Source organism: Triticum aestivum, chromosome 7A (genome assembly GCF_018294505.1).
Source record: "Triticum aestivum cultivar Chinese Spring chromosome 7A, IWGSC CS RefSeq v2.1, whole genome shotgun sequence".
Lineage (NCBI taxonomy): Eukaryota > Viridiplantae > Streptophyta > Magnoliopsida > Poales > Poaceae > Triticum > Triticum aestivum.
In genome coordinates this window covers 730,477,858-730,488,493 of record NC_057812.1, presented here as the reverse complement: position 1 = coordinate 730,488,493, position 10,636 = coordinate 730,477,858, and the positions used below count along the sequence as shown (strand labels likewise).

At 43.7% G+C, this 10,636-nt stretch overlaps 1 protein-coding gene and 2 pseudogenes across 1 annotated transcript; 2 read left to right on the top strand and 1 right to left on the bottom strand.

Moving 5' to 3' along the window:
* The first annotated feature begins 246 nt into the window (after positions 1-246).
* On the top strand, positions 247-381 carry LOC123155268 (uncharacterized; annotated as a pseudogene).
* A 420-nt stretch (positions 382-801) lies between these two features.
* LOC123153903 (catalase isozyme 1-like) lies at positions 802-2,864 on the bottom strand (annotated as a pseudogene).
* Positions 2,865-5,124: 2,260 nt separating this feature from the next.
* On the top strand, positions 5,125-8,703 carry LOC123147175 (protein FAR1-RELATED SEQUENCE 5-like). Its single transcript, XM_044566408.1, has 5 exons — positions 5,125-6,030; positions 6,364-7,941; positions 8,112-8,246; positions 8,412-8,519; positions 8,683-8,703. The coding sequence occupies exons 1-2, from the start codon at positions 5,157-5,159 to the stop codon at positions 7,473-7,475; spliced, it is 1,986 nt and encodes a 661-aa protein (XP_044422343.1). The 5' UTR covers positions 5,125-5,156; the 3' UTR covers positions 7,476-7,941; positions 8,112-8,246; positions 8,412-8,519; positions 8,683-8,703.
* Positions 8,704-10,636: the final 1,933 nt, after the last annotated feature.

Below are 10,636 nucleotides of genomic sequence, written 5' to 3'. Positions count from 1 at the left end.
GTAACCTACTAGTTTTTTTAACAGTACGTGCGCTACATGCTTTAAGGCCCGTCTTGTTCGGTTGTGTAGTATATATATGCACAGGGTCGGGGCCCCCAATCGGGCTGGGCCTAGGGCGTCGCCCTTCTTGCCCCTACCCAGGGCCGGCCCTGGCTGCGCTGCTGCGCGCCCCCCTACATTAGTCCCACCTTGCTAGTTCGCGGGGAGCGGCACCAGTTTATAAGACGAGGCGCTGCAGCTTGTAGCACGACCTTACTTGAACAGGATCTGTTCTATAGGCTCGTACCGCTGCATCCTTTACCAATAAGGAGGCAAGCACTTCAGTCTGGTTGATGAACTCTGACCTCTGTGCAGGGTGGCCTAGAGGTTGTCTGACAGACTCTAAAAACTTTTTTTCCTTCCTATTTGAATTTTTTTCCGGCAGAAAAATCTCTTCATCTGAAATTAGGTGCACTTTTGTTTATGAAAAGTACCACATTTCAAATTATGAAACAGCAGTGGCAGGAGAGCCAAACAAAATGGATCATCAAAGCTTCTATCAGACTGAAGATGGAACACATCAAAGATTAACCAACACATTGTCTTTTATTTTCTCTTTTGCACAGACACAGTACGACAGAAGAACCCGGCAACACCGGTTCACAACACCAACTATCATTGTTCATCGGTATTACATACGATATTCATTTCACTGTTACACATTTTTATTCATGGCTACACCCACAGAGCACATATTCAGTTCATGCTGCACCCTCCTTGGCTCGATCTGACACCAACCGAGGCGGGTGAGCCACTGGTTCTCTCCTTATTGCCCATCTACATGTTCGGCTTCATCTTGAGCCGCGACGCCAGCTTCTGCCCGAGGGACGCGTCACACTGCAAACAGCATTGGTAAAAGCATGGTTGGTTTCAGTGTGTTTCAATAATCCCAGATACATGTAACAGTAGAGCAGTGTGCATGGTCAACTGAAAATAAAGAACAAAAGTGTACCTGTGACCAGTATGACACCCAGATGCCCTGGATTTCATGGGTTACGCGAGCATCAGTGAGCGCATCAACCCACCGCTGGAGGAAACGGTCTTGCCTGCGTGTTCATATAAGAAACAGTTCGGTTAGCAACGCTGCTTGATTTCTTCTATGTGCCTAAAGACTTGGAACAAATCAAACTGAGTTTGGGATGGAACCTGGCAGGGTCGAAGGAACGGTATCTCTCGCCAGCCTGCTTGAAATTGTTCTCTTTCTCGATAATACACCGCAGTTCCAAAATTACAAATGTAGCAAACAATTTGTCAAAACACATGGTAGGAGTTTAATTCACAGAGTATTTTAGTCATCATTAGCAAATAGCAATAAATAATAACTGGAAACAGTTTGGCTACATGCAAAGGGACTGGCAGTAGTACGAATAGAATTAGAATTCTAACATTCCAATTTGCATACCTTTTCCCGGCAGCCAGACAGAACACGAGGAGGAATAGGGTACTGTTCAGCATGACGAGTAGAATCAAACCTTGAAGGGAAGTAGTTCACCTGAAAATCAAGCCAAATATATGTAACTGCAGTGAACTTGAAACATAACTTAACTATACATTATTTCTGTCAATCGGAGGAAATACTGCATCATGCAAGCAGAAGGGGATGCAAAAGTTTTAAAGAACAATGTACCTCCTCATCCCTGTGCATGAAATTCATTAAGCCACCATGATGGTTGTTGTGGTGAGCACATTTCGGGGCATTCACAGGAAGCATCAAGTAGTTTGGACCGAGACGGTGCCTTTGGGTATCAGCATAGGAAAAATCCTTGTCTGGAGCAGCTTATCATCAGAGTAGTGGATTCCAGGGACAGTGACTGCTGGGCAGAAAGCAAGCTGTTCGTTTTCTGCGAAGAAATTATCGATGTTCTTGTTCAGGACCATCCGTCCAACTGGTTGCAGTGGGATGATATCCTCTGGCCAGGTCTTGGTGACATCAAGAGGGTCAAAGTCAAATCTATCCTCATGATCAGCATCAATGGTCTGAATGAAGAGCTTCCATTCTGGGTAATTCCCAGCTGCAATAGCATCAGTCAAGTCCTTTGTGGCATGGGTGTGGCAGGTGCCTCCAACAGTAACGGCTTCATCATCTAAGAGGCACTTGACACCACATGTAGGCTTCCAATGGAACTTAACAAGGTGAGCCTTTCCATCCCTGCTGATCAAGGTGTAGGTGTTGACACCAAAACCGTCCATGTGCCTGTAGTTGAGTGGGATGCCAACATCATCAAAGAGGAAGGTGAACATGTGCAGACTCTCCGGGTGGTGCGAGAAGAAGTCAACTATTCTCCAGTTCTCCTGCATGTTGGTCCTATCTACATCCAGTTAGTGCTAAGAGCTAATCTACAGAAGAGTAACGGACCACCAGATAGTCCAGACAGATCACTATCTAGGAGCCTCCAATCGTCTCACATGATCGGATAATCACTATGATTGGATCGCGACAAGCCGTGTGAAAAAGGTATTGCTTCTTATCTTCCCCATTGATTGAGCAATCCTATGGCATGGCAGTGACTGACGAAAATATCAAGCGTCTTATGTTTGCAACAAAAGTTTTGTCAGGCTGGACCATGGAACACGGCATGTTGTGAAGCTACAAGGAGTGCCCACAGCATTCAACCAAGTGCTTACAGAAACCAAACCTAATCCGGTAGGTGAATATATCGAATACTAGTAGATGTAAATGGCATGTGAATTGACAGCAGATCCGAGACAATCGAGCCGAATAGCCCCTGAATCTGTGCACCGTATGCTTGAATTATTTTTTATTATCAATAACTCTAAGATTTTTCCTTGGACAAATTTAGTTTGCATTGCTGACAATGCTGCATGGGCAGTACGTTTGTAAGTAATGGCTGGGTGTTGTTATCTACCATTTTCTTCTCAAGTAAAGAAAGATGGTAGTACGAACTAAGAAAATAATACGAGCACTGAAAAGAAGAACTAGTTTCTCTGCTATTCCTGCCAAAAATAAGCATTTATTGGATACATTCTTTTCTCAACTCGGCTGGCCACCAACATTCTTTTCTCAGTTTATTTTTAGTTTTCATTTTTTTATTTTAGACTTTACATGTGCACCTATTGCACAACCTGCAAATTATTAGATTTTGAGCCTTAGAGTAGTAAAATAGAGTAATATTAGCAAAATTAAAAAAAAATAAAAAGACTAATAAAAGAAAAGAAAAAATATTAGGTAAAGAAAAAAAGTTTGTTTATTTTTAGTTTTTATTTTATACTTTACATGTGCACCTGTTGCACAACCTGCAAAATATTAATATATGAGCCTTAGAGTAGTAAGAAGGAAAAAAATATTAGGAAAATAAAAATTAAAAAGAGTAATAAAAGAAAGTCTAGTGGGCGGCCGGCCGCCCTGGGATCGCTAGCCAGCGGCCACCCGAAAAAGGAAACCACCTGGTCCCCCCTCGAGCGAAAGAGGAAACAGTCCCCCGCTCGCCCACGTGGTCCACCTGGTCCCCGCCCGTCGGAGCGAAAAAGGCAACTGCCCCGCCCGCCAGCTGGCCGCGGGATCACGTGCACCCTCCTCGCCAAACCATGCCCCGCGGGATCACGTGCACCCTCCTCGCCAAACTGCGCCCTGGCTATCTTCTTCTTCCTCACGAAAGAAGGAGGATCTGCCCAGGTTGCAGAATCCACGCCATCGCTCGCCCCCACGCCTCAGCCCCACCGACGATGCCTTCTTCTTCTGCACGCCAGAAACAGATCCAAACGCAATCGCCCCCAGCCCTTCTTCCTCCTCCTAGACAGCCGCCATGGGAGCCCCAAAGTAGGAGCTGCTTCAAGATCTAAAGGGCAGGGTGGTCAGAGCCATACCAGGCAGTAAGATCGAGCAGGTAAGCCCCCTCTCCACTTCACTTCCCCCTTCTCCATGGATCCATGGAGAATCTGCTTCAAAAAAGAGGTGAATCTGGCACATCACACCAGATGTTAAACATGCTGGATGTGTTAAACATGCCAAAAACTACCACCTGGATGTGTTAAAACAAGCCAACTAAAAACGAGTTCTCTGACCAATTAAAACATGATTAAAGCCAACTTCTAGTTATTGTTTGCAAAATGAACAAAAAATTGACTGCCCAATGCTTTGTTGAACATGTGCAACGAAAAATTCATAAATGTGCAACTGAACATGCATCCCAGCCAACTAAACATGTATCCTGGCCAACTAAACATGTATCCTGCCAACTAAACATATATTTGGCAATACATGTTTCTGAGTGAACACTTTGGAAAAAATGTAGTATATGTGGAAATAAAAAACATGTTTTCTGGCCAACTAAACATGCATGTTGGCCAAAAACTGATGACCAACTAAGACATATATTCTAGGCAACTAAGACATCTATTCTAGCCAACTGAATGCATTAACTGTCCAACTGAACATGCATGTTGGCCACAAACTGAAAAAATGCAACCTGACCAGCTGAGACATCTATTCTAGCCAACTAAAAGCATTGAATGTCCAACTGAATATGTATGCTGGCCAAGTGGAAATCCTGGAAATTGAGACATCTATTCTAGCGAAAACCAGAAATCTGTAGTGCAACAGGAAAAACATAGGAACTTTTGTCCATGGCTAATGAAGCCACAAACCATATTAACATATTCACACACGTAATCTTGTCCCACGCATATATTCTGGTCCCACACCTATTGCAAACCATATTAATATGTTCAAATATACCAGATCTAGAACCATATTAACTATAATCTGTCCTCCAATTCTTCTTTCTTCTTTCACCTGGATTTTCCTTCTCAAATGTAGCATCCAATTATGTGCAGAAAAATCTGAAAAGAGCTCCTTGCGAAACGGAAACCTACAGATCATTGCAACAAAACAAAACGGGAAAAGGTAAGAAAAACTCTGTAGCAAAAAGAAGTCATGCTCTTGCCAGTTATTTACTGCAAACTGTGCAACTAACATAACAACTCTGTGCAAACAAAAAAAATTCATAACTGTTATAATAAAAGATTATGCTATGGTCATGTTGCTTTTAGGTTGTTTGAAACACAATTTTTCTGTGGGTACCAACTGATGACATCAATTTCTTCTTTTTTTATATGTGCAGGGAGTGTGTGGCAGCATCCAAAAACAAAAGGAAAAAATGCTTGATCTTAATGAGTTGCCTCCAGATCTCAATGAGCTTCCTCATGATATGGATCAGCAGCAACCCAGCATACAACAAGGAAACTGGACAGAAAATGGTCGATCTGTTTACTACACGCAGGCAAGTCGTGATGGTAACCCTACGGGCCATGACAATGTGGCAGGCCAGTCATCAGCCCATGGTGCCCCTGTAGTGGTGTCTTTGCAGTCAGAGAGCCATACTCTTGATGACACAGGAACCAAGGCAAATGTTCCTGGTCCAACCAGGACTGAGCTAGGAGCTCGGGCTGTTGACGGAGCTGTGCAAGTAGAAGAAGGAGAGGATGAGGCTGGTTCTCAACCTATGAAACCCTATGTTGGCATGATGTTTGACAGCCTTCAAATTGCTAAGGATCACTACAACAGTTACGCACTACGGATGGGTTTCTCTATCAAGATGAACACCTCTAGACGGACACACCGCACCAATGAATTGATAAAACAACAGTTTTGCTGCAACAAGTTCAAGAAGCCCAAAGCTGATGATGGAGGAGCTGAGGCTCCTCCTTACCTGGACCCTATTCCAGATCCAACATCTGTTAACAGTGATGAGGAGATGGAAGAAGAACCTCCAATATTTGCTGAAGAGGAGGCTGGTACTAGTAAGAAGAAGAAGAAGCGCAAACGCGAGACAATAAAGCAGACTGAATGCAAGGCGAAAATGTTGGTGAAGCTGATAGATGGGCGATGGGAGGTGACGCACTTTGTTCGTGACCACAATCATCCGCTCGTGAACAAACCTTCATTGTCCAAATACTTGAGATCCTACCAAGGCATCTCACCTGATGAAAAGGAGTTTCTGCGCATCTTGTATAACTGCAACTTGACTACAGGTGTGGTGTTTCTCTATATCCCTTGAAAAATTAAGTTTCCCTCTAGGCAGTCCAGTGTGCAACTGAAATGGCTTAACTATGAAACTGCTGTCCTACTTTCCATGCTTTTTATATTTCACTTTTGGTGCTTCTTGTGCAACTAGATTGTCTTTACTGTGCAAATACACAATGTCCTGTATGCAAAAATTGCAAAATGTTTTTAAAAAAGTGCAGCTAGGTGTCCATTTCCTGTGATTATCTTCTGTGCCAACACGTGTCCTATTACTGTGCAGCTGGATGTGCGCATTTGTGCAACTAAAAAAAGGATATACTGTTTGTTTTTGTATTATGCAGGACGAATGATGCATGTAATGGCAGAGTTCTATGGATCTGAGATGATGGTGCCGTTCGGACCAAAGGCAATAACAAATCTTTGTACAAGTTTCCATAGAGATGACACAAAGAAGGGTGATCTGATTGAGACAATTGCGCACTTCAAGGATATACAAAAAACCGATCCAGACTTCTTCTATAAGGTGAAATATGATGAAGAGGACAGAGTTGTCAACATATTTTGGGTGGACGGCTTAGCTCGAAAAGCTTACGCGGAGGCGTACCACGATTGCATATCGTTTGACACCACCTACATGACCAACTTGTACAATATGCTGTTCGCGCCCTTCATAGGAATAAACCGACATGGCCAATCTTTCATGCTGGGTTGCGCGTTTGTGAGGCAGGAGTTGGCATCGAGCTTTGATTGGGTCTTTGGAGCATTCCTAGAGGCTATGGATGGCAAACCTCCTGACAACTTCATCACCGATCAGGATGGTGCGATAAGGCAGTCAATACAGAGCATCTTTCCAACCATCGTGCACCGTTGTTGTCGATGGCACATCATGAAAAAGGCCCAGGAAAAGGTTGGTTGGTTGCTGTGCCGGAATCCAGGACTCTCTGATGATTTCAACAAGTGTGTTGACTTCAGCTTCACTATAGACGAGTTTGAGCAGAATTGGGCTGGGTTAATGATGAAGTATGAGGCTATGGCATGCATGCACTTTGAGAAGTTGTACGAATACAGGTCAACTTGGGTGCCGTGCTACTTCAAACACAGGTTCTTTCCCTTCCTCCAGTCTACACAGCGTAGTGAGGGGTTCAACGCCGTCCTCAAAAGATATGTGAACCCACACAACTCAATGCTGAACTTCGTCAAGCAATATAAAAAAATACAGAACCACATCCTTGCCAAGGAAGGCTGCAATGATTACAGGACACAACACCTTGAGATTGAGTTGTGGTCCAACTTCCCAATAGAGAAGCAAGCTTACAAAACCTATACTAGAGACCTTTACCGCAAGTTTAGAGAAGAGTTTGAGCTGATTGGACGTTATAATGCATTCCAAGTTGGTGCTGATGCGTTTGAGCTCAGACCGAACCAGGAATTTATTGCGAAATATGGTTCTTGAAACTACTTGGTGCAGGCAAGGGTGGAGGAGGGTTCCTATTTGTGTTAGTGTTGTAAAATGGACAAGGACGGCATCCTTTGTTGCCACATCCTCAAGGTGTTCACCCATGTTGGCGTTGATGTCATACCGGAAAGGTACCTGTTAAGACGGTGGACACCTACTGCTGTACCTAGTGCGCCAAGGACTAGTTATGAGCAACCGGATGAAATGCCTCCTCAATCAAAGAAGCAGATAAGGGAGAGGAACATAATATACGATTTTCGGAAACTAGCAAAGTTTGCGAGTGGTTCTGATCCAGCACAATCTATTGTATACAAGCATATGCGTGCAGCACGTACCGAGATCGGCCACCTGAACAAGTCCAAGAAAAAGAAAAAACCGACTGCTGCAACGGGGCCATCAGATGATGGCAACCCTCGAGGACCTCCACCACCTCCAGGCAGCAATCAGGGGGCTCATCATCCAGGTAATTACCCGTCCCAACTCCTGATCTAACTAGGTGTGTAACTTCAGTTGCACACATCATTGTGCCCAGTTGCACACACCATGGTAGCCACTTGGACAGAACATACTGCCTAGTTGCGCATGCTGTGTTAGTTCAAGCATCAAGATAACACAGCTAACTTATTTTTCCAGTTATGCATATATGTGATGTCAACCCTCAAGGACCTCCTCCCCCTCCTGGCTGTACACGGCATCCTCCGCCACCTCCTCCCCTGCATGCTCCTCCCAATGGCCCTACAGGCAGCACTCAGGGGGCTCGTCGTCTAGGTAATTACATGCCCCCAACTCCCCATCAAACTAGGTCTGTAACTCCAATTGCACACATCATGGTGCTCAGTTGCACCGAACAGGCTACCTAGTTGCGCATGCTGTGTTAGTTCGAGCATCAAAAAGATAAACACAACTGACTTGTTTGTCCTGTTCTGCCTATAGGTGATGCCAACCCTCAAATACCTCCTCCCCCGCCAGGCCCAACTAGCAGTGCCCTTTGTGCTACTCCCAATGGACCTACAGGTAGGACTCAGGGGGCTCATAACCCAGGTTAGTACCTTCACCGACTCCAAAACAAAAACTATGGTGAGTGACTTTAGTTGCACATATCATAGTGCCCAGTTGAACAGAAACATGCTGCCTAGTTGCATGCGCTGTGTTAGTTTGAGGATCAAGCTAAAAATCTAACTTGTTTTTCATGTTCTGCCCATAGGCGACTACAATCCAAGTACCATGACAGGCCGTGCTACTGCAGGTATTTTTTTCAACTTAACTTGCACACAACAACTAGTTAGTTGCACAAAATGTACTGTGTGGTTGCACAGAACATCAGTGCTGGTTGCACAATAACAAAAATACTAAACTTTTTATATGATTATTACACAGGTGATCGTGACGGTCCTACTGCCCCGTTGGAGGCTGCATCCCTTGCACAAGCTTCTGATGATTTTGTGCCCAGGGATCCTCCAAGGTCTACTACAAAGGGTAGGGCAAAGAGTCGACGGTACAAATCGGCGCTGGAGCTACACCCAAAGAAGAAAAACAAATGCAGCCAGTGCCAATCTACAGAGCACACTGTTGGTGTGTGTCCACAGAGGCTCCTGTGATTCTGTTTCCTCATTTGTAACTTTGGAACAAAAAAGGAAAATAATGATGTCTTTTTTAGCAATGTTGGGACCAAGTGGACACATTCAACATCTATGATTCCTCTTTATCTAATTTATGCTTCTTGAATTAGTTCATGCACTGTGTAAAAAAAGTTGCTATTTGTGCCTTTGTTGGCAACTGGTTAAATATTTAGTTGTTGAACAATTGTATATCCAGTGCTCCTAATGTATCAACAAAAGTGATGATATTGAGTTGCAAACGCAATTACTAGCAGTGTGCAACTACAAAATCTACTTAATAAAATTGTACAAACCAGCAACTTCCTCCATGGAGCAGAAAAAAAATAGTACTGATCTACTCCTTGTCGTATCTTAGCAACTTCCTTCATGGGGCGGTGTTGTGCACGCTGGTGACCCAATCATACGTCAGCTTCTTCCTGATGTTGAGTACTTCCTTGGGGTCGTAGTTGGGCAGTTGGCTACCATTCCACTCGGTGGCGTTAAGCAGTGCGAACAACCCACACTCATTACTGCAAAAAATGGGCAAAAAAAATTGTCACATAAAATTAAAACCAAATAATTGGGTCAACTACTTATGTCCTACTATGCAACTGCTTGTGTTCTACTGCAACTCATTATGTGCCACTGTGCAACTACTTATGCGCCACTCTGCAACTAGCTAGATAATCCATTAGAAACTCATAAAAATGATAAAACAGATTGAAGACTAGTACTGTGTCTAAAAAATACTAAAGATTGCACATGTAGAAAAATTTAAAAACTACAAAATGATTGTATTTGATTGAGAAGGAATGAAATGCTTATTGTCTTACTTGCCAAGCTGCTTTGGTATGTCAATGTCAATAATATGGAAGTGCTCGATGCTGAACTTTGGGTAATGCTTCCTCCATAGCTGGCGTACTGCCCCCGCAATGGTAGAGGCGTTGTTCATTAGCTCAATGTTGTCCAGCGTTCTGCTTGAATTAAGAACTTCGAAGCGTCCGTCCCTCAAGTTGACACTAAAGACCCAATAATGCCTCCCTCCGTCCTTATCGGTTACATCTGCGCACTCGAGCACTGGCAGCATGACCTGCAAGCGTGAACGATTTCAGACACAAATACAAGATGTAGCTAAGAAAAACAGTAAAAGACTTGGTCAAGTTAAAAACGGGTTGCAACAAGTATCTGCCAACTAACAGATGTGTCATGTGCAACTGGACATGTTGTGGGTGCCAACTAAAAAAAGATTGATGATGTGGGCACAACACTCACCAAGTCTTTCTTGTCGAGACGGTTCTTATAATCAAACTTCTTGTTCATCTCATTCATATTGTGGATCCCTTGCTGTAATTTTATCTGCAGAGATTATAAAACATGGCTCAAAACTCCTTAGTAGGTGAAAGGCCTCCCTCAAATGGTCAACGAAAAAGTGCTACAGAACAAAGATGAGGGTAAAAAGAAGGTTTTGGAAAAACTTACAGAAAACCTCAGTGGCATAACAACCTTCTTTGACCCTTCTGGTAAGTTATCCATTATGTGTAAGATTCTAGTCTCAATAAC

What these genes read in the sequence shown, in the direction of transcription:
- LOC123147175 (XM_044566408.1), top strand. Translation starts at nt 5,157, where the DNA reads ATGCTTGATCTTAATGAGTTGCCTCCAGATCTCAATGAGCTTCCTCAT. An exon ending in TAACTGCAACTTGACTACAG is followed by an intron (nt 6,031 to 6,363) that starts GTGTGGTGTTTC and finishes TGTATTATGCAG; the next exon opens with GACGAATGATGCATGTAATG.